Here is a 24,555-nt window from a genome sequence, read left to right as displayed (position 1 = left end):
TGATGAGAGGCATAGACAGAGTTGACGTGGATAAGCTTTTCCCACTGAGAGTAGGGAAGATTCAAACAAGGGGACATGACTTGAGAATTAAGGGACAGAAGTTTAGGGGTAACATGAGGGGGAACTTCTTTACTCAGAGAGTGGTGGCTGTGTGGAATGAGCTTCCAGTGAAGGTGGTGGAGGCAGGTTCGTTTTTATCATTTAAAAATAAATTGGATAGTTATATGGACGGGAAAGGAATGGAGGGGTATGGTCTGAGCGCAGGTATATGGGACTAGGGGAGAATATGTGTTCGGCACGGACTAGAAGGGTCGAGATGGCCTGTTTCCGTGCTGTAATTGATGTATGGTTATATGGTTATATGTGCATGATTTGCGCCTGTTTGGCCACATTGCCTCCAGCATGTTTGCTGCCTTAGAATTTGCTTGCTTTTTATGTTAGGCGTAATAAAGAAACAAATCAAAATGTTCCAATTAAATTCTCTCCATTTTTGTGAATTAGTGGATGTCTGTAGTGTTACACACATATGATGCCATTCTCCTTCTGAGATTGTGATGTTCAATTCCTTTTCCCACTTAAATTTTACATAAAATGTAGTTTTAGCTTGACATTCCATTAAAAGATGATAAGTTTAGAAATAATCCTTAATGTTTTTTGATGATACGCATTAACTATCACTTCTATCACTGGATTCTTTTCTTCTAGTGCCTCCCTACTTACTTTTTTATTGTAATAATCTCTCAGTTGGAGGTATCTAAACAAGTCTTGGTTCCGAAGTGCAAATCTATCCTTCAAATCCTGAAAACTTCTTAGGTTTCCATTTTCAATAACAGTACAAAATGCAGTCGTTCCTTTCTTCGTCCACTCTTTAAATGTTGAGTCATACATCCCTGGTTTAAATTCATTATCCAAAACTATCCATCTTAAAACTTTATGTCGTTTATTCAGTTTAAGTTGGCTGATAAGAGTGAACCAGGTTTCTAAAGTAAATATCGTTATTGGATCGATTATACTCCTGATATGTCCAGGAAGTGCTTTTTCTCCCAAGAGTGTTTGGATGTGGAAGTCAGGTTACCCTATGTATAGTCTCTATCTATAGATTAGGTATATGTCTCAATCTCTTTCCACCTAGCTATATAGCTGTCCTCACACCAATTAATTAGTGGTCGAAGTTGGGCTGCATAGAAATATATCCTAAAATATGGAAGTGCCATTCCACCTTTGTCCTTTGGCAACTGGAGTGTAGTGTATCGAATTCTGGCCTTCTTTCTTCCCCAAATAAATCTAGATATTAATTTATCCCATCCCAGTGAATTGTTTTAATGGTATCTCTATTGGCAGAGATTGAAACAAGTACAATAGCCTTGGCAAAATATTCATTTTCATCACATTTATCTTACCACTAAAATCCATAGGGTAGGTGGACCATCTTTCTATATCCTTTCTTATGTTTTGCTTGATGTGATTATAATTGGCCCCATACAACATTGATATATTTTTTGCTATATGTACCCCTAGGTATTTGATTGATTTTGAATCCCATTTAATATTATACTTTTGTTTGGTTTCTTCTGGAGGAGCACAATTAAATAGGAGGGTTTGATTTTTTGAAATATTCACTTTATATCCTGCATAAAAATTAAATGTCTCTATGAACCCCATCATCCTTGGAAATGAGGTGTTTACTTCCGTGAGATACATCATTACATCATCTGCAAAAAGGCCAATTTTATGTTTTCTGTCTCTTATAGTTACTCCCTTCAGTTCCCTATCTTGACGAATCGCTTGAGCCAATGGTTCAATATATATAGCAAACAGGGTAGGGCTAAGACAACATCCCTGTCTCTTTCCTCTTCCTAACACAAATCTCTCAGTTAAGGACCCATTCACCTTTACTCTTGCAGTAGGTTGCTGGTAAATTGCTTTAATAACTTGAATTGAATCTTCGGTAAAGCCAAATCTTTCTTGTGTTTGATATAAGAATTCCCAATTAACCCTATCAAAAGACTTTTCCGCACCTAGGCCTATCAGGACAGCGCGGGTGCTTTCCTTTTGAATCTTGTGTATTATATGTAGGGTTCTTCTAATACTGTCCTGTGTTTGTCTGCCTATTATAAAACCAGTCTGGTCTTCATTAATTAAATCTGGCATGAACTTTTCAAATCGTTTGGAGATAATTGAAGAATATAATTTATAGTCCAAATGGTGGGACTGTCATATGAGGAAAGATTGAAAAGACTAGGCTTGTATTCACTGGAGTTTAGAAGTGTTATATTCCGGACAGTGAATAAACAATAACTTACACGCAGGCTGGCTGGATCACAAGAGAGATTTATTACCCAACATTCCCTACTTATATACAAGACCAACTCATTAGCATATAATGAATATGCATGCATACATTACACTGCTCTCCTTTTTTAAGTATTAAATCTAAGTACACAGTTACAATTTTCTTGTTATGATACTTGATTTAACCCAGTTTTCATTCAATTTTAAATGATAACACAATATATTTATTTTACATATTTACACATTTTCATTCTACCTAGACAGTGAGTTACTTAACTTAAAAACCTAATCTGACTACTGGTTTACGGATCCTGCCTGATCGTCTAACAGTAACAGGTGTAACAGGTTTAGGTGTTGACTCAACTGTAGACTTGTTTGGCTCTGTTTTAGTACCCTGACTTTGACCAGAGGAATCTGTTTCTTTGTCTGTACTAACTGAACTTTGTGTTTCAATCACAGTTGGCTCTTCCAACTCACTTTCTGATAAAGACTCAGGGATTAGGACTTCATGTTCAGTTTTTGGTTCATCTTTGGCTGGAATCATTTGATCAACATGAACACTTTTGATCCTATCTACAACTTCAACTAAGTATCTTTTTGTTCCACACACTTCCACTATTTTCCCAACGTCCCATTTGTCTCTACTGGACTTGTTGGGAGGACTGAGAACACGAACCTGCTCATCTGGCTTGGAGTACCTCTCCTTTTTGTGGGAGTCGAAGTGACGTTTTTGACTTAATTGTTTTTGTTCAACTCTGAAAGCTAAAATGGGTTGAACTAGACTTAGGTGTATTCCTAGCCTTTTCATCAACAGTTCTGCAGGTGAGTAACCTGTTGTGTGTTGTGTGGTTCTGTACTTCAGCAAGAAACTAGCCAAACGATGTTTCATGCTGAGCTTTGAACTACCCTGCAAAACCTGTTTCTTGAGAGCGTCTTTGACAACTCTAACAGACCTTTCCACCACCCCGTTAGAGGCTGGATGGTATGGGGGAACAAGTGTGTGTTTTACACCATTCCACTGCATGAACTCTTTGAACTGTTCTGAACGAAACTGAGGCCCGTTGTCAGAACAATACAATACAATACAATACAATACGGGTTTATTCGTCACATTGCACATAAAGTGCAAGTGAAATGAATATGTCAGCAGCGGTACAATGAGAAAGAACACACAATACACAATAAAAATTTAACACAAACATCCACTACAGCATTCATCACAGTGGTGGAAGGCACAAAAATTGGCCAGTCCTCCTCCATTTCCCCCCGTGGTCGGGACCATAGTCGGCTCTTCCCCACCGGAGACGGCGGCTTTAGGTTGGTGTAGGCCGCAGGCCGGCGGTCGTAGATTTAAAGTCCCCGCCGCAGCCAGAAGCAACGCAGACCGCAGGGCCGGCGGTCGAAGCTCCCCCCTAGGGGTGATGGTAAGTCCACGCCGGGTCCGCGGTAGAAGTTGGCCGCGGGCCGACGGTGGAAGTTCCTTCTTCTCCCGGGTCCCCAACGTGAGATCCCGGGCTGCAGACGCCGCGCCAGCTGGAGCTCTGCAGACCGCGGCTTCAGGCTGCCGGCTGCCGCTGGCCAGCAAACGGAGCGCTCCCCTCCAGCGAGCCCCAGCGAGGGCTCGCCCGCTCCACGCCGAGAGTCCCCGCTGCGCCCACCGCTGAAGCCCCGGGCGCGTCTCCGGGAAAGGCCGCCCGATCCTCGTTGTTAGGCCACGGGGGAGGCGACCTGGAAAAAGTTGCCTCTCCGTGGAGGAGGCAACCGAAGCAGTTTCCCCCTCACCCCCCCACACCACCCCCCACACAATACACACAAAGAAACACAAAAAAACATACTTTAAAACATACTAAAAAAACAAAAAAAGTTGAAAAAAACAGACACGCTGCTGACAGGGCACCGGCTTGCAGCGCCCCCACCGAAACAAGTTCTTCCGGTAAACCATGGCATGCAAAAATTGATCTCAACTCATCTATGGTACGCTCAGTAGTAGTGCTTGACCCCATATGTTTAACCTCAATCCATTTGGAATGACTATCTACCAGCACCAGAAAGTGATCATTACCCTTTTCGCAAAAATCTACATGAACTCTCTGAAAAGGTCTACTTGGCCATGACCAGGGTTGCAGTGGTGTTTTTGGTGGTTTATTCCGGCAATTTTGGCAGACGCTACATTTGCTCATCAGTGACTCAATGTCACTGTCAATACCAGGCCAATACAAAAAATTCTGGCAATTGATTTCATGCTTACTATGCCAGGATGTTCGGCATGAAGTTCGTTCATAGAAACATAGAAAATAGGTGCAGGAGTAGGCCATTCGGTCCTTCGAGCTTGCACCGCCATTTAATATGATCATGGCTGATCATCCAACTCAGTATCCTGTACCTGCCTTCTCTCCATACCCCCTGATCCCTTTAGCCACAAGGGCCACATCTAACTCCCTTTTAAATATAGCCAATGAACTGGCCTCAACTACCTTCTGCGGGAGAGAATTCCACAGATTCACCACTCTCTGTGTGAAAAAAGTTTTCCTCATCTCGGTCCTAAAAGATTTCCCCTTTATCCTTAAACTGTGACCCCTTGTTCTGGACTTCCCCAACATCGGGAACAATCTTCCTGCATCTAGCCTGTCCAACCCCTTAAGAATTTTGTAAGTTTCTATAAGATCCCCCCTCAATCTTCTAAATTCTAGCATAATTTTGTTTCTCAACGACTCTGGTACCACCACTCTGTAACCCCATTTAACGCATCCCTGCTCACATGATAATTCATGGCGTCGATTATGGAAAGGCTTCAGCTCTGAGTTCAGAACTGAGTTCAATCCACTATCGATTTCAGTCCAACCATTCAATGTCTGTTCATAAACCCACTTCAGCACAGTGTCTTTCTTTGTTTCTGCTGCAATTTATGTTGCCGTCACTGGAAAGTCTTCATCTACCACTTGCATTATGTAGATTGAGTTCTCGCTTCCCACGTCAGAGTTCTCATGGGGCAACCGGGACAACGCATCTGCAACTGCGTTGCACTTGGAGCTCCTGTACTCCACCTTGTAGTCATACTGGGACAGCAAAATTGCCTGGCGCTGCATCCTTGATGCCGCCATGGAAGGTATAGCTGACTTGGGACCCAGTATCACTAATAGTGGCTTGTGATCAGTTACCAGGGTGAATGGTCTGCCGAGAAGAAACTGATGGAATTTCTTGATTCGGAACACGATGCTGAGTGCTTCCTTTTCTATCTGCGCATAGTTACGTTCACTCGATGACAGGGTGCGGGATGCAAAAGCAATAGGCTTTTCCTGTCCGTCATTCATTACGTGGGAGATCACTGCACCTACACCATAACTTGAAGCATCACAAGCAAGTTTCATCTCGCGTGTCGTATCGTAGTGAACAAGGAGTTTGTCACTTGTCAAGTTTTCCTTGCAGATGTCAAATGCACGTTGCTGTTCCTTTCCCCACGTCCATTTCACGTCTTTTTGTAGCAGATGATGTAGTGGCTTTAGCACAGTTGCTAAATCTGGAAGGAATCGTGCATAGAACTGCACCATCCCGAGGAATGATCGTAGCTCAGACACATTGTTGGGTTTTGGAGCATTCACTATTGCTTCCACTTTCGCCTTCACAGGGCGAAGTCTATTGGCATCTACTTTGAGTCCAAGGTAGACCACCTCTGACTGTGTAAATGCACATTTACTTTGACGCAGTTTGACATTGTGGCAGTTCAGTCTTATGAGAACTTGCTCTAGGATTTCCAGATGTTCTACCGTGCCTTCAGTGAATATCACTAGGTCATCCTGGTTGCACACACAGTGCGGAATGCCTTGTAATATTTGATCCATGACCGACTGAAAGATTTTTGGGGATGATTTCACACCATAGGGCAGCTTTGTATATGAATACAAGCCCTTATGTGTGCTGATAGCCAAGTACTGCTGACTTTCCTTGTCAACATTGAGTTGGGCGTAAGCGTGAGACAAATCCAATTTAGTGAAGACTCTTGCTCCGCTAAGTTCTGCGTATAGATCTTGTGAGGTTGGTAACGGGTATTGTTCGTCATCAACAGCTTGGTTGATTGTGACTTTGTAATCACCACATAGTCGAACAGTTTTATCAGCCTTGGGTATGGCCACAATTGGCATTGCCCAGTTTCTCTGGTCTGTCTTCACAAGTACTCCATTACGCTCTAATCTGTCAAGTTCTACCTCCACTTGTTGCTTTAGTGCATATGGTACAGGTCTTGGTCGACAATACACATGCCTCACATCTTGCTTAAGTCAAATGTGTGCAGAGTACCCTGTTATTCCCGTGTCACTGTCAGCAAAAATGTTTGCATGTTTGCTTATGATGTTTTCAAGACGTGATTTGGACAAATTGACGCTGAAAATGTTCTTCCAGTCTAACTGTTTTCCACTCTGCCAATCCTTTCCAAGGAGGGTTGGTTTATTTCTGTAGCTGGCCACTATGATGGGCAGTGTTACTGACTGACCATTATGCTGAACTTTACAGTTCATTTGTCCACAAGTCTCCAAAACTTCGCCCGAGTAGGTTCTCAGCTTGACCTTACTCTCAAACAATGGTATCTCTGGGAACTTTGTTTCGTACAGGTCTTTGCTCATGACCGAACAATCTGCTGCCGTGTCAATACACATATCGATTAACTGTTTATTAATCAATAGTTTAGTTCGAAAGTCCTTGCCTTGGCTGGTTGTAGGCTTAACGATGTTGGTTGCATAAATGGTGTACAACCCAAGTTCATTTCCATCTGGGTTCACCTCCAAGTTGTGAACTCCTCTTCGGTGTTGTTGCTTGATTCCCGCAGATTGTTGGTTTCCTGTTTTATGCTCGGCCCGACATGCTGAGGCGATATGGCCTTTCTTCTGGCAGTTATAGCACTTGGCCATTTTGAACTGACAAAATTGGGATGAGTGATTACCGTTGCAACTATAACAACTGGCTAAACTTGGCTCCCCGCCATACTTTGGTTTTGGTTTAGCGCCTCTTGGTTTGGCCATAGGCACTGCCTTGTGACTGTAAACGGCCACTGCAGTTCGTGGTGGACGAAACTTGCGAGCATTCTTTGATGTCATCTCTATTGTGGTAGCAATCTTGCATGCTTTCTCGAATGTGAGATCTGGAGTGTTCATCAGTTTGGACTGAATTCGTTCATCCACTAGACCACAAACAAATCTGTCTCGTAGTGCTCGTCCAAGAAATGTTCCAAAGTTACAATGTAAACTTAAGTTTTTCAAGGCAACAATGTAATCATTGATTGACTCATTCTGCCTCTGGTTTCTAGTGCCAAATTTATAGCTTTCTGCAATTTCCAGAGGCTTTGGGTTGAAGTGCTCCTCCAACCTATTTATAATGTAATTGAATGGCATGTCTTTTGCCTTTAAGGGTGCAAGGAGATTCACGAGTGTGCGGTACACTTCAGGACCGATCTCCGTGAGCAGAATTGCTTTCATGCGTTCGCAAACAGCCTTATTTGTTTCAGCCACTATCTCTCCTTCACCACTAATCTCTAATATATTGTTTGCCGTGAAAAACATGTTTGCTCTCTCCATGTAGGAGCTGAATGGCTCTCTACATTTGTCAAAGGTTCCAAGGTTCCCAATGTAGCCTGTGGACGCTGCCATCGTGTCGTTCTCCTTTTAAAAAAAAATTTAAATAAAAGGTCCGTTCAAAACCCCAAATTCCTGTCTGTTCTGGTGTAACAATTTACCTAAAACTTAGCTGTACACTCCCAAGGACGACATCTTGCCACGTAGACACAACATAGAGATAGCCTGAGAAACTCTTGCCAATTTCTCCAGCTGCTGTTTTACTACAGCCCCCTGCCTAGAAGGATCTGCAGGCCTCCCGTGTCCAGCTCGCAAACAACTGCGACACAACTCCGTATTGACTGTTTAAACTGTTAAACAATCCTGCATGTTGTAAAACAGTCCTGCACTGTATTTAAAGGATGAGTTCACAAACTCTATCCCATCCTCGTCGCCAATTTTGTTATATTCCGGACAGTGAATAAACAATAACTTACACGCAGGCTGGCTGGATCACAAGAGAGATTTATTACCCAACATTCCCTACTTATATACAAGACCAACTCATTAGCATATAATGAATATGCATGAATACATTACAAGAAGGATGAGGGGGTATCTTATAGAAACATATAAAATTATAAAAGGACTGGACAAGCTAGATGCAGGAAAAATGTTCCCAATGTTGGGCGAGTCCAGAACCAGGGGCCACAGTCTTAGAATAAAGTGGTCATTTAAGACTGAGGTGAGAAAAAACTTTTTCGCCCAGAGAGTTGTGAATTTATGGAATTCCCTGCCACAGAGGGCAGTGGAGGCCAAGTCACTGGATGGATTTAAGAGAGAGTTAGATAGAGCTCTAGGGGCTAGTGGAGTCAAGGGATATGGGGAGAAGGCAGGCACGGGTTATTGATAGGGGACGATCAGCCATGATCACAATGAATGGCGGTTATGGCTTGAAGGGCCAAATGGCCTCCTCCTGCACCTATTTTCTATGTTTCTTTGTTTCTATTTAGAATTGACATCGGTCTGTAGTTGGTACAATTTTCCTTGTCTTTGTTCTCTTTGGGGATTAATATTATAATTGCCTCTTTCCATGACGGGGGTGTTTTGCCTTCTTTGATAATCCAGTTAAAGGTTCTCAGAAGAAGTTGGTTTTTGCTCATTCCGAAATATTTTATACCATCCTATAGGGAAACCGTCGCTGCCTGGGGCCTTGTTCGTTTTCATCCTACCAATTGTCTTCTCTGTCTCCTCCAGTGATATTTCTGCTGTGATTATTTTATTTTGTGTCTCCCCAATACAGGACAGATCTATTGTACTTAAAAAAAGTCCTCATTGATTCCCCATCTACTGTAGAGGTTTGTGTATATAATTCTTTATAATATTCCTGGAAGATATATTCTATTTCTTTTGAATCACTCTTCAAATTCTGTGTACAGGGGTCCTTAATTTTGTGTATGGTGTGTCAGCCTGTTGTTTGCGTAACCTTCGGGCAAGTATTTTAGTGGATTTAGGGCCTAGCTCATAATGTGCCTGTTTTACAAATCTAGCTTTTTTCTCCATCTCTGGACCCAATATTCCATCCATTTGTCCCCTCAAATCTTCTATTTGCTTCTAAGTTCTCTGGTCCTTATTATTTTTGTACTTCTGTTCTAAATCCTTCAGGTCTTATATCAACTTATTATATGTTTTCATTCTGGCCTTTTTTAATATGTGATGCCCTAGCTATTAACCTACCTCATATTACAGCCTTCAATGAGTCCCATAGTATGGATGGGTCCACCTCCCCATTGTCATTCTCCTCTAGATCAGTTTTGATTTCCAATTTAATATCATTAACAGTTGTTTTATCATTCAGTATTCCAACATTTAATTGCCACACTGTGTTTTTCCTTCTACTGTCCATTTGAAATGTTAAGTATATGGCATTATGGTCTGATACATCTGCCACGCCAATTCTGCAATCCGTTACCCTATAACAGTCTTCTTTCTGCATTAAGAAATAGTCTATTCTGGAGTAAACTGTGTGCGGTGTTGAGTAATGTGTATAGTCTCTTTCTAGAGGGTGAAAATTCCTCCAGACATCAAGAAAACCAAATTCTTGTTTTTATATCTTTTATTTCTTTAAAATTTTCAAATTTAACTGTGTTTGATATCAAGATTGCCACTCCTCTTTTATGACAACAAGTATGTGAGCTATAATATGTGTTTTTATATCCAAATCTTTTCAGCTTCTCATGCTCTTGTAAATGGGTTTCTTGTAAGAAAATAATATGCATCTTCACTTTTTTCAATTTAGTCATGACTTTAGCCCTCTTAATTGGATTACCCAAACCATTAACATTTAGAGACATCAGCTTAAGTCCTTCACATTGCATCATTACACTTAGTGTGATTGATTTCACTGTATCCCCTCAACTCAACACCAGAACCATTCTGAACAACAAACCAAAACATATGAACGAACAAAGGTGTTTTACCTGGCAAAACAAAACTAAACATCAAAATATATATGGACTCCCAAAAAAGGGTATTCTCTCTCCTCCATAGATCCCAAATCCCTTTGTAAATTGAGGGGGGAAGCCTAACACTAAGAAAGGGCCCTCTCGTAGATAAGGGGGATAACCCTCTATGGGTCCCTCCATTCATTCTAGCTCTAATATTTCGCTAATCTCCCTAACAGTCGGATGTATCTAATACAGAAAGTTGTGTTAAATCAACATTAATTACACTCACATGAAGTCTGTGATGCTTGGTGATATTTTTAGAACCAGGCTTATAAACAGATTTGTCTATGAATATACATATCTATACACATATTTGTAAACTTAGGATTCCATAAGAACTCAGTATTCTAACATATTGTGGCGGAGGCCACTGTGTTATCCATGTCTATGCGTACCTTCATAATCATATCTCAATTCAAGCATGAGTCTTTTGTTGTAATTCTTGAAGGTGCTCCCATGCCTGTCTGACTGTCTTTGATTCTTCATGTCTCTTGACGATCTGCCACCGCGTTGTTTGGCGGAGTTGTTTGGCATGTCCGTGTCTCCCCGCAGCTCTTCCACTTTGTAGCCTCTCCGTTGTAGATCTCGCATGGCTTCCCTTGCGTTGTTGTAGGTTTGGTGACCGCTTTCCCAGTGAATACTGTTGTGTACTTGGGTGCTTGGAACTGACTTAAAATAACACTCAGATACGGGAGTAAACTAACAAGCTTCTTTATTCCAGGACGCCACCTTGAGTCTGCCCCAGCGCATGTGTCCCCTCGCACAAGACATAACGTATGCTAATTATATCACCTACACCACACTGCTCCCCCTTTAACTTGGAGGCGGATAACACCATGTCGATTACATTAAATATAATTGATTAACACACTGTTGCAAAATTGTATTATTACAGTCATCTTACATTACATCCTCATAACTGTAATAATCGTATCTAAACTTAGCACATAATTTTTCATTCCACTCATCTTCCTTAAACCAAATACATTACCCCTTGCTTTATGTGTTATCATTTTCCGTTCCTTTATGTGTAAATTGCGAACACTTTCGAATTGCTCTAGCTCTGCCTGTATCTCAGCTTCTTCCCTTTTTAAATGTCCTAATCTAATTTTCAAATTTCTTCCTTTTCATGATATTCTGCCTTTCATTTTCTGGTTCATGTATTTGCTTTGTTTTCCTCTTTGTAGGTGGGATCTGATCCATGGCTGCAAGTTTTCATTTTCTAGCAGCTTCCTCTGGTGTTCATTTTCCATTCGCTGCGTATTTTTCTGCTCTTGTTGTTTAATGAGATTCTGCAATGCATAACCATTTGTCCATTGCTCAGTGAAGGAGGCTCCATGCTAGACTATAGTGAAGTGTCCTAATCGCAATCGGTCCTGCATACTTTTGTCCCGACCGACAAGCCTCTCTCCTTTGACTTTTCTATTAACAGCTTTTTGCTCATTGTCACAATACAATACAATACAATTTTATTGTCATTTGAGCCTCAGTAAGGCTCAAACGAAATTCTGTTTCCACAGCCATACAAACAAAGACAATTCCTAGACATACACACAATTTAGTTCACACAAACATCCATCACAGTGAACCCACTGTGATGGAAGGCAAAGTCTTTTCTCTCCCCTGTTCTCCATGTCTCTCCCGATGTCCAAGCCACAGGCAGGCGATGATAAGTCCCACGGCCATTTTAGGCCGTGCCGGGCGATTTACGGCCCCGCTCCCGGTCTAAAAGTCTCAAAGTTGGAGCCCCCGGCGGGCGCTAGAATATCCCACGGCCATGAAGCCGCGCCGGGCGATATATGACCCCGCTCCGGGTCGTTCCAACCCCGCGACACGGGCTGGAGAAGTCGCGTTGCGGGAGCTCCGGGAAGCGGTCTCTCTCTCGCCCCGGACCCGCGAGCTCCCGATGTCACACATTTATTTAACCGTTCTTTGTATCGTTTAAGCCTTTTCTGTTGTTCATCTATTTGTCTTCTTAAATCACCTTTCTGGTTATTCATCAAGAAGTAGGATCTATATTGTCTTTGCAATACAACAGTGGCTTTGATTTGCGCTGTGTTAAGTTTTCTTACTATATAAGCACGGTAGTGAGACTGCACTACAACTGCTGTATAATTCAGTTTGAGGAAGTCTCTCCTATATCCTTTTTTATCGTTTCAGCCTTTTCTGTTGTGCATCTATTTGTCTCCTTAGGTATTTCCTATACCAACTTATACAAAGTACTGACTAAACTTTTACAGTAGCCCTCTTTTGCTTAACCCACTGCCTAACCACCATACTCTTGTAGGCAGCCTGAATGGTAATAGTTGCATACCTCATTGACTGACATTGCACAAACTGGGAATGCCCTATTTTGCATGCTTTGTACCATCTCTGGATTGAAATGACTGCTTGTCGCACAACTCTGTAGCGTACCCTTAATCGGTAACCACGGTATGCAGCTTACAGAATGACGACAGCCGCCTTTTGCATCAAGAAATGTTTTCTTGTAATGCACATCATTAAGACTAACATAATATGGCGTGCTGCCTTGATTTTCTCAACCAATTCTCTGGCTTTAATCCCGCGATAGAAGGCCTGAATACAAACCACTGCTTTTCTCAAACTATTATAACGTCTCTTATCTGGCAAGCTCTCTATCGTTGCTGTACCGCAATGGCAGACCAGCGTAGTTTCTTGAAATACTGACACTGTTTATGCATCTGATAATAAGTCTGTATGACCTTGGCAGATTTGTGCATGCACCGCAATTGCTTTCGAACCAGCATTCCTCGGTAGGCCGCCTGAAGCAGTACAACGCTTCTGCGTACCTTTATGTAAGTCTTGCGATAACTTTCTATTTGAAGGTGTGCCCTATAATGGGTTTGTACTATTATAGCTGCCCTGTATGGACGGTATACTCTCTGCCTTCTAAATGCTGCTTGTATTACTGTTGCTGCCTTCTGTTTGTTCCGGGTCTCTCTCCGTACCTTCATACCCCTAAATGCAGCATGAATAGTTAGGGTTGCCCTCTGGATGGCAATGTCTCTTTGCATTTGACTTTTGTCCCTTTTCCTTTGACCTTTGGCCTTCTGCACTTGACTTTCGTCACTTGGTACTTGACTTTTGTCACTTTGTCCTTGACTTTTATCACTTTGCCCTTGACTTTTGTCACTTTGCACCTCCCGTTTGTCCTTTGAGGGACTCCCTGCCCCTCTCGGATTCTCCAGAGCTTCTCCCAAGGATACCGCTGCTGCTGGCCACTCCGGTTCTCCGCTGCTACCGCTGGCTCATCCGTTGCTGTTGCCTCCGCTGTTTCACCGCTGACTCACCTGCCAATTCGACTCTGCGGCGCGGCCTCACTCTGCTGGCTCCCGCTGCTGGTCCCGCTGCTCAGCTCGTCGCTGGCTCTCCGGCCCACCTGGCTGCTGCTAGACCCACTGCTCGGCTCGTCACTGGCTCCACGGCTCGTCTCTGCTGCTGGTCCCGCTGCTCGGCTCGTCGCTGGCTCTCCGGCCCGCCTGGCTGCTTTGCTCGTCGGGACTGTGTCCCGCTGTCGGGGGCTGGGTAAGCGCTGTGTCCCACTTCTCTCGCGAGGACCCACTTCTCTCTCGGCCGGCTTTCTCTTGCTTCGTCTCCTGCGACCGGGCTTTCTCTCATGACCGGGCTGACTCTGCTCCCGGCCGGGCTGAAGACTCGGCTTTCATTGGTGGCTTCTCCGGACCTGTCCGTGGCCTACATGGTACTAGGCCCTCACCCGACGTTTGTGGCTACTACTGGGGCTGGCTGTGGGTTACACAGCCATGGAAAATGTTCAAAGTCGGTGGCGGTCACCGGACCTGTCCGTGGCCTACACGGTACATGGCACTGGAACTCACCTGAAGTTGGTGCCGGCTGCTGGGCCTCTTCTGCCCCTTTGCCGTGGCTGCACGGCCCTGGAAAGCGTTCCAGGTAAGTAGACCGTCGCTGTCCTGCTGGTTAGGCTTCCAGCTTTCGGCTGTGTTCTTCGGTGACACTTACTTACTGCCCCACTTGTTTTCCTTGCGCTCTTGCTTCCCGTTCCGACCTTTCTTTTCTTTGGCGCCAATTCAAAACCATTTGGCGTCAAATCTTTTTGCTTGGTGCCGTTCCACTTTGTTTCCAAACACAACCTCTTCTTTTTAACTTTTTGTTTCTTGACAGCCCTTCTTCTTTCCTTTTCTGTTCTTTTATCCTCGTCGCCAATTGTTGTGTGTTCTGGGGTAACAATTCACCTAAAACTTAGCTGTATAAAGACTATTCAGCTTGAGGAATTCGACAAAAAAAACTTAGTCTAAAATGTGTAACAATCCGAAGGACGACATCTTGCCACGTAGACACAACATAGAGATAGCCTGACAAACTCACCGACTTGTACAGCTGATGTTTTAAACTACAGTCCCCTGCATACAGTAAACAGAAGGCGGGTAACTATAGACCGGTTAGTCTAACATCGGTGGTGGGTAAAATGTTAGAGACAATTATTAAAGAAACACTAACGGGGCACTTGGATAAACATGACTTCATCGGACAGAACCAGCATGGTTTTGTGAAGGGGAAGTCCTGTTTAACGAATCTGCTCGAATTCTTTGAGGAAGTAACAACCCGGGTGGATAAAGGGGAACCGGTGGATGTGGTATACTTGGACTTCCAAAAGGCTTTTGACAAGGTGCCACATAAGAGACTATTGCTAAAAATAAAAAATTATGGGATTGGGGGTAATATATTAGCATGGGTAGAGGATTGGCTAACAAATAGGAAGCAGAGAGTGGGGATAAATGGTTCATACTCGGGATGGCAACCGGTAACTAGCGGGGTTCCGCAAGGGTCGGTGCTGGGACCCCAGTTGTTCACAATTTATATAAATGATTTGGAGGAGGGAACCAAGTGTAATATATCAAAATTTGCGGACGATACAAAAATGGGAGGAAAAGTAGGGGATGAGGAGGATAGGAAGAGTCTGCAAAAGGATATAGATAAGCTAGGTGAGTGGGCAACAACTTGGCAGATGAAATTTAATACTAATAAATGTGAAGTCATTCACTTTGGGAAAAAAAATGATAGGGCAAGTTATTTTCTAAATGAGGAGGAGCTGCGTTGTAATGCAACGCAAAGGGATCTAGGGGTATTAGTACATGAATCACTAAAAGTTAGTATGCAGGTGCAGCAAGCAATCAGGAAGGCCAATGGAGTTTTGGCCTTTATTGCTAGGGGGATTGAGTATAAAAACACGGAGGTCTTGCTGCAGCTGTACACAGTATTAGTGAGACCACATTTGGAATACTGTGTACAGTTCTGGGGTCCATACTTAAGAAAGGATGTACTAGCCCTGGAGGCAGTGCAGCGAAGGTTTACAAGATTAATTCCTGCAATGAGGGGATTGACATATGAGGAAAGGTTAAGTAGGCTGGAACTCTACTCTTTGGAGTTTAGAAGAATGAGAGGCGATCTCATTGAAACATATAAGATCGTGAGGGGCCTTGATCGGGTGGATGCACCGAGGATGTTCCCAATGATCGGGGAAACTAGAACTAGGGGACATAGTTGCAGAATAAGGGGGGGCTCTTTTAAAACTGAGATGAGGAAGAACTTCTTCACCCAGAGGGTGGTTAATTTATGGAATTCACTGCCCCAGGGAGCAGTGGAAGCAGAAACTTTAAATATATTTAAGACTAAAATAGATGGTTTTTTAGCTGCCAAGGGGATAAGGGGCTACGGGGAGAGGGCAGGGATATGGACCTAGGTATGGTTAGTATAGTAAGACCTGAGTGATCTCCTGGACAAGTGTCGATCGCCTGGATTGGGGTCGGAGAGGAATTTCCCGGATTTTTTTCCCGAATTGGACCTGGGTTTTTATCCGGTTTTTTGCCTCCCCCAGGAGATCACGAGGTTCTTGGGGTGGAGAGGGGTGATAGCGGTATAAAGGGGAGGGTAGTGTCTTGTGTTCTGTGTCTTGTGTCTACTGTTTGTGGGTAAGTGTGTCTGTTTAGTGTTCAGCCATGAGCGAATGGCGGTGCGGGCTCGACGGACCTGGTGGTCTACTCTCGCACCTACTTTCTATGTTTCTATGTTTCTATGCATAGAAGGATCTGCAGGCCTCTCATGTCCAGCTCGCAAACAACTGCGACACAACTCCATATTTACTGTTTAAACTGTTAAACAATACTGTGTGTTGCAAAACAGTCCTTCTTTCCTTCTTTGTTCTTTTTATCCTCGTCGCCAATTGTTGTGTATTTGGGTGCTTGGAACTGACTTAAAATAACACTCAGATACGGGAGTAAACTAACAAGCTTCTTTATTCCAGGACGCCACCTTGAGTCTGCCCCAGCGCATGCGTCCCCTTGCACAAGGCATAACATATGCTAATTATATCACATACATCACAAATACGTATCTTGGTAAATGGTGTCTAAAAGCGGATTCCTTCCTCTTTTAACATGTTTGTATGCCATACGTTGTTGTACTACAGCGGTAGTATAGTCATGGTCAAAAGACAACATTCGTTCTCCAAGTTGGATCTTCTTTTGCCATGCCTGTTTGAGAACCATCTCTTTAACTTTAAACTGGAGAAAGTGGACAATTATGGATCTTGGAGGGGCTGGGCCGGATTTACGTTTAAGCTTCACAAGTTTAAGCTTAGAGCCTCGAGATCTAGGGTGGCCTCGGCAGGTCCGGATTTACCTATAGGCTTCATAGACTGACGCCTAGGGCCTCAAAATCTAGGGGGCCTACGGCCAAGGTGTTTTTTTCCCGGAGTAAAAAAAATTCAGAGAAAAAAAAAATTGGAGAGCTATCAGCTTTGAAGGAAATTACCCGAAATTCTGGTCCCGGCCCGCTGGAAGTTTTGAGGAAAAAAAATTGTGACCATCCGCACCTGCACAGTTGGGGGAAGCCGGTGACGCGGTAGCGACACAAAATGACACTGTCTCTCCACGTGTGCGCAGTGGGCCCGGGCAGGTTCAGATCTCCATTTGCACGCCACACAATCACCTCGATGCCTCATGTCCACCAAAGATATTCGGTGTTTACTCCAGGTAAGTAGTGGAATATTGCGTTGCGGGAGTGCCCGTTTCTCCGGGCCGGGGGGGGGAGGGGGGCTGCGATGTCTGTGGTGCGGAGTCGGAGCCTCGCTGTGTGGGAGGGAGAGAGAGGGGGGATGTGAGAGAGGGAAAGGTAGGGTTGAGACAGAGGGGAAGGGGGGGAGGAGGAGGGGGGAGAGAGATGGGGAGGGAAAGAGAGGTAGAGGGAGAGCAAGGGGGAAGGAGGAGGGGGCAGTGGGAAGGGGGGATTATCTTTAGTGAGATTTCAAAATTAAGGTAGGTTTTAGAGCAATTATATTTTCTCCTCCATATGAATAATCTCAAACAATTGGTACGGCTTTCTTTTCCTTGATAACAATACTGAAAAATATGTATTCCATAGTTTGCGACTTTCATTTTGCATCATATTTTTAATGTGCACACACTAACACAGTCGAACAGTAACAGGCAATCAAATCAACACACAAAACATTTTCTAAAAAAAGGTTTTATTTATTGCAAACACTTACAGTATTTTATTTGCAGTGTTTGCATGCTCCTTTATAACATTTTACAGTACAACTTGGTTATTAAAACAAGGACAGCTTCAATTCTTGATTTAAAAAAAATGTATACAACAATGACCCCAATCATCCCATTCCAACCACTCATTACTCTTGGCTCAACCCAAATTATTTGTGAAATATTGGTCATAAACTTGGTGCAAAAATGCTCCAAAATAAGGCTCAGAGTGCACCAGAGAGCATATAAAACCCCAGAGCTTGCAGGGCCCTTAAGTGGGCTCAGGACCCCGGCCGCAAGGGTCTTTGAGCTTTGCACTTTGCACTTATTTCACATAACATTTTTGTGATCCTGCCATGCCACCCCCCTTTTTGAAAAGCATCGTACGGGCCTGGTGTATAATATTTTTCTTTCTTACATATGCTGTCACAATGCACTGTAGTCTCTAAACAACATTTCATAATTTTCCTTGCCCTCCATTTCAGAATAATAGTGTTTTAAGCCGATAACTCAACACTAGCACTAGCAATAAATAAAAAGCGCAGCTTTCCAGCCCTTATCTCATCGTCCACGCTCAACTGTACATCGGTGTCAATCTGGTGCACTCTTCCATCTTCCTCTCATCGTGGGGGGGGGGGGGGGGGGATTGGGAGGGGCATTACAAGTGGAATAGCCTAGGGCCTCTCTTCATCTAAATCCGGCCCTGCGGAGGGGAGCTGTGGCTTGGTTTCTGTACCAGGGATCTGTGTGCTCGTTGAATCTGTAAATCTGTCATTTCAGAGATTGACATTTCACTTCTGAGCAGTTTCTCCACAAACTGAGGTACTGAGCTAGCTTCCACACCCTCTGGCACACCGTATATTTGCAGATTATTTCTTTGGGATCTGGACTCCAGATCGTTCAATTTGCCGACAAGTAACTTCTGGTCTTTCAGTGTTTCTTGGAGTATAGTGTTTGCAGCGACACTCTATGTTTCCAGCTCCAATATTCGGGTGGCGGCTTCTTCCGGTTTTTTTGGTCTTGTATTGCTTGTGCATTTGCTGCCATCTGATGATTCATTTCATGTTTAAGTTCGGCCAGCTCTTCTCTCATGTTACCGCTTGAAATCGTCTTTGAATGATGTGAAGTCCGCTTTTAATTCTTTTCTCAATTTGCTGATTTGTGTACTTATGCTTTTTAATCCCTCATGAAGGGCCTCTGTTACATCGTCTCCACCAGCCTGTTTGTTTTTGTCTTCGTCTGTGTCGCTTCAAGCCTGTCCTTCTGTTTATTGCTTTTCTAGCATCTTTTCTTGCATCTTTCTGCTCTTTGTTTTGACTCCCCCACTCGTACTGTACTCATTAAAACTCAAATACTCGCTTATAACCATATAACCATATAACAATTACAGCACGGAAACAGGCCATCTCAACCCTTCTAGTCCGTGCCGAACACATAATCTCCCCTAGTCCCATATACCTGCGCTCAGACCATAACCCTCCATTCCTTTCCCATCCATATAACTATCCAATTTATTTTTAAATGATAAAAACGAACCTGCCTCCACCACCTTCACTGGAAGCTCATTCCACACAGCTACCACAGCTTACTTTGAATTTAGGGGAGGTCTATTTATCCGACTGTACAGAGCTCTCTGTCTAATCAGCCATCATGCTCTGCCACCTACCGGTAGTCTTGTGACACCACTTTCAAGGAACCATGTACCTGTACTAGATTGCTCTGCTCTATTACATTCTTCTAGGCCCTGCCATTCTCTGTGAAGATTCCCTGGTTTCACCTCCCAAAATACAACACCTCATACGTATCAGCATTAAACTGCATTAGCCATTCTACAGCCCACTTACTCAGCTGATCAAAAGCCTACTGTAATTTTTGATAACCATGTTTGATACCACCCAGTTTAGTGTCATCTGCAAACAATCATGCCTTGTATATTCCCATCCCAATCGTTGGTATAAACCACAAACAACAATGGGCCAGCACCATTTGTCACAGGCCTCCAGTCTGAAAAGCACCTGCCTCTGCTTCCTTCCATTGTATTCAGTCAGCTAGGCCACCCTGGATTGCATGCGATCTAATCTTCCAGAGCAGCCTACCACGTGGAACCTTATCAAAGGTCTTGGTGAAATCTATAGAGACAACAATCTACGGCATTGCCCTTGTTAATCTTTTTGGTTACCTATTTTAAAAACAATCAAATTCGTAAGACATACAAAACCGTGCTGTCTATTCCTAATCAGCGCTTGTCTATCCAAATGCATATATATTTTATCCCTCAGAAACCTCTCCAGTAACTTGCCTTTCACAAATATTAGTCTCACTAATCCATATTTCCAAGGTTTTTCCTTGTAGCCCTTCTTAAATAAGACACATTAGCCACCCTCCAGTCATCTGGCACCTCATCCATGTCTAACAATGATTCACATATCTCAGCCAGGGCTTCTGCAATTTTATAAATTAATTTAAAATGTGTTGCATCTTCAGGCAGATTACTGACATATTTGTTGTTACTCATATATTTTTCAGTGTATCACAATCCAAAAAAAAGTGTCCGCCTGGAAGCAGATTTCTACACAAATAAGTGTAATAACAACGAGATTACTAAGTTTGAGAAACAATTGCAGAAGCAGTTAGAAGATGCTGTCCAGGACTTGCAGTGTGAGGTGCACCACTGGAATTCTGCCTGCCACAGTATCAAGCCCTCAAAAACACCAATGAGCCATATATTTAATTTTCAATTCATTGGTAGGTAAACTTTATTTCAAATAAATGCAGTTTCAGCTACATACTTCATAAGATTGAAATTAGGCTCAGTGAAAAACAAGAATGATTTTGGGAATGAGTGGGTTTGCATATTATGGGATAGAGTGGATGTGGAAAGGATGTTCCCACTGGTGGGAGAGTCTCGGACCAGAGACTCAGAACTCTTCATAGCCTCAGAATTAAAGGGTGCTTTTAGAACGGAGGTGTGGAGGAACTTCTTTAGTCAGAGGATAGTTAATCTGTGGAACTCATTGCGGGCTGTGGAGGCCAAGTCGGTGGATATTTTTAAAGCAGAGTTAGACAAATTCTTGATTAGAATGGGTGTCAAGGGTTATGGGGAAAAGGCAGGAAAATGGGATTAGGAGGCAGAGATCAGCCACGATTGAATGGTGGAGTAGACTCGATGGGCTGAATGGCCTAATTCTACTCCTACAACGTGAATGTGAAATATATAATAATTTTATTGTAATTGAAGTAATAATTTTCTCCTGCAATGTTACTTTTTTCCTTCATAAAGATGTGGCGGCATAGTCCGATACAGTTTCACACACCTGATGATTTGCACACGCAGCTGTAGGCTGCTTAGTTAAATGCCAAGCATTATGGTCCAACATCAGTAGACATTTCAAGACTAAATAGCTGAATTTGTTCACAAGCAACATGTTCACCTGCACCCTGCAGTAAATAATAACCAAGAGTGATTTATGGATGAAATGGGTTTTCAATGGCAGGAAGCAACTAAACGTCAATTCTGGATGGCAGTTTGCATAATAATAGGATGCCTTAAAGTGAAGCCATAAATAAAATTATCTGGGTGATTGTCTAACAGAACAATAACTTTCAAATATTCAATACCTTTAATGTAGTGAAATGTCCAATGGCAGCTCAGGAGTCTTTTTAGATAAAAATGGACACCACAAATATTTGGACAAGTAATCACAACTATTCTTAAATGAAAGTGAAATTAAATTACCTACTTGAGAAAGCATGCTCTCTCACCTCTAAGCAAAACAATATGCGTTGATGACTTCACTTTAAGGCGTCCCATTATTCTCTCAATAGTAATACTCAAAGCAAAATCTCGTGCTTTTGTTTAGAAATATGACCTTTGCAGGTATGAATTATAATTGTGCTGAATCCCAGGATCAAGTATCAAGAGCTCTTGACATCTACTTGTGTGATCAATGAAGATGTCATTAGAATGCTGAAGTAGACATCAAATCTCTGAATATTGAATGGCGGTGCTGGCTCGAAGGCTATGTTGCTAATAAACGTGTGGTGCTTTACCATCAAGTATGAATGTATTGTACCTGCACAACTTTAGCATGGACAGAGTATTTACCATAGATACAAATTGACAAGGGATTAAAAGGAGTTGAATTAGCTGCAGAAAAGAACATGCTGTTAAAATCCAAACAGCAAATCAATAACAACTGGAAGTTAAATAACTTTTCTTGAGAACTGATGAGGGAATGTAAGAAAGCTGTTGACAAGGAGAACTGAGGTAGAAGCATAATACTTTTAATTTTTTTTTAAGCCTGCATTGATATCTAAATAGAATGTTGTTTGGTTTTAAGCAAGATGTATAGCAAAACGTGATGTGAAAATACAATGTGTTCTTCTGGTTGAATACTTGTATGAAATTGATTAAGAATAAATTAATGTATAATTGTGATTAATAAATCTAAAAAACTTTGATAGAAATAACTAATTTACCAATTAACACATTGTAATTTACTCGTTTCCTTTAATAATCTGCAAAATCTTACAACATCTTGTAAATCCTGTGAGACTTTTCGCAAAGCTAACAGCTCATTAGAAAAATTGCAGTCTGTGTAGATGGTGTGGAATCGTAAAATGTACCCACTGTGCATGGCATTCTTTCCTGTGAGGCAGTAAAACGTGGCATTCGACTTGAGCAATGAAGAAGTGTGGCACTGAGGGTGCATTGATTGATTTGCTTTTTTTAGATGAGGCATTGAACTAAAACTCATATTTGTTAAGGTGGAGAAAAAGAATCCAAGGACTTCAAAAAGAAATATGTGACCTTTTCCAGCCTATTCAACAACTTACCTCCCTTCAAGGCCAGCAGTAAAACGAAATTCACATTTTCAAAAAACAAATGAAAAACTGTAAATTCTAGAAAACTAGAATGAAAACGGTTACTCAGCAGGTCAAGCAACATCTGTGAAATGAAAGAGTTAATATTTTACATTGATGAACTTTCTTCAAAACTGGGAAAAGTTAGTAATCAAACATGTTTCAAGTTGCAGAGAAAGAGAGGATAGAGAGAACAAAAGGGAAGTCCTTGATAGGAGAATTTCTAAATGACACAAGTGATGATAGTGGCAAAGGCTTGTTAATAACAGCTGATTTGTCTGAACGAGATGTAAATTAAAGAAGATGACTGAAAGCAAATAACATATTTTCTGTCTTGTAACCTGCAGGCAGAGGCTGCTGTATTTGCATATAAGGATAATGTACACTGTAGTCAAGAAGTATTTCCTTAGGTCAATAGCATTTACAAAATTCCGAGAGTGTGAAAACCATAATAAACATAGAAGTTCTTAAAAGTTCTTAAAATCTTTTCATATAGCTAGTTTTTCTGAAACTACTTATGGAACAGAATAATAATGCAACTAAATTGTTTTCTTTTTTTCTGTGGAGAAAAAAACCTTAAAAGTAGATGAAAATTTCAGGCTGCAGAAATGTCAGCGGGTAAAAGACATTATATTCCTAAATTATTACCCATGTGCCCATTGTCGGGAAACAGATTTCATTTAAAAAAAATATTTAAACCAGAAAGCCAGGTTTATTGGAGAATTAGCTGCACATAATGCATATAATTCTGACCATCGATCTGATTAATCAGAAAATCATTTGTTTTGAAAACTACACACTGTAACATATTTTGAAATGACCATTATTTGTGTAATTGTGCCACCAGTGTACTCCAATATTTTAGACATACAGCATGGCAATAGGCCTTTCAGACCACCAAGTTCATGCCAGCCATCAATCACCTGCTATATTATCTCACTTTCCCAACCAATCCCTATACACGAGGGGCAATTTACAGAGACCAATTAACCTACAAACTTGTACGTCTTTGGTTAGTGGGAGGAAGCTGGAGCACCCAGGGAAAACCCACATGGTCACAGGGAGAACGTACAAATTCCGTACGGACAGCACCCATAGTCAGGATCAAACCTGGGTCTCTGGTACTGTAAGGCAGCAGCTCTACTGCTGCACCACTGTGCCAACCACTATATTGTATTGCAAATTTTCTCCTGTTTGGGACAAATAATCACGTATATCTCAATATGATATTGTTCGTTCCAGAATAAACCTACAATTTACAAATGGAATCAAGGGATATTGGGAGAAAGCAGTAATGGGGTACTGATTTTGGATGATTAGCCATGATCATATTGAATGGCGATGCTGGCTCGAAGGGCCGAATGTCCTTCTCTTGTGCCTATTTTCTATGTTTCTATTTACATATCACGAGGAAACAATGGCATATTGCAATTTGGTGAATGATGCTAGTAACCCCACAGTTACAGTGCCCTCCATAATGTTTGGGACAAAGACCCATTATTTATTTATTTGCCTCTGTACTCCACAATTTGAGATTTGTAATAGAAAAAATCATATGTGATTAAAGTGCACATTGTCAGATTTTAATAAAGGACATTTTCATACATTTTGGTTTCACCATGTAGAAATTACAGCAGAGTTTATACATAGTCCCCCCCATTTCAGGGCACCATCATTTTTGGGACACATGGTTTCACAGGTGTTTGTAATTGCTCAGGTGTGTTTAAATGCCTCCTTAATGCAGGTATGAGAGAGCGCTCAGCTCCTAGTCTTTCCTCCAGTTTTTCCGCCACCTTTGGAAACTTTTATTGCTGT

The 24,555-nt window shown here is 42.3% G+C and overlaps 1 protein-coding gene across 1 annotated transcript in view; it reads left to right on the top strand.

Annotated features, from left to right (window-relative positions):
- The window catches only part of LOC116966079, a 59,719-nt gene that overhangs the window by 15,028 nt on the left and 20,136 nt on the right, over positions 1-24,555 (top strand). Inside the window, exon 4 of the mRNA XM_033012237.1 lies at positions 20,404-20,622. Within this exon, the coding sequence (XP_032868128.1) occupies positions 20,592-20,622 (31 nt within the window). The 5' untranslated portion in view covers positions 20,404-20,591. The remainder of the gene's footprint in view (positions 1-20,403; positions 20,623-24,555) is intronic.

This window comes from Amblyraja radiata, chromosome 2 (genome assembly GCF_010909765.2).
Source record: "Amblyraja radiata isolate CabotCenter1 chromosome 2, sAmbRad1.1.pri, whole genome shotgun sequence".
Classification (NCBI taxonomy): domain Eukaryota; kingdom Metazoa; phylum Chordata; class Chondrichthyes; order Rajiformes; family Rajidae; genus Amblyraja; species Amblyraja radiata.
This window is presented reverse-complemented; position numbering and strand designations above follow the sequence as displayed.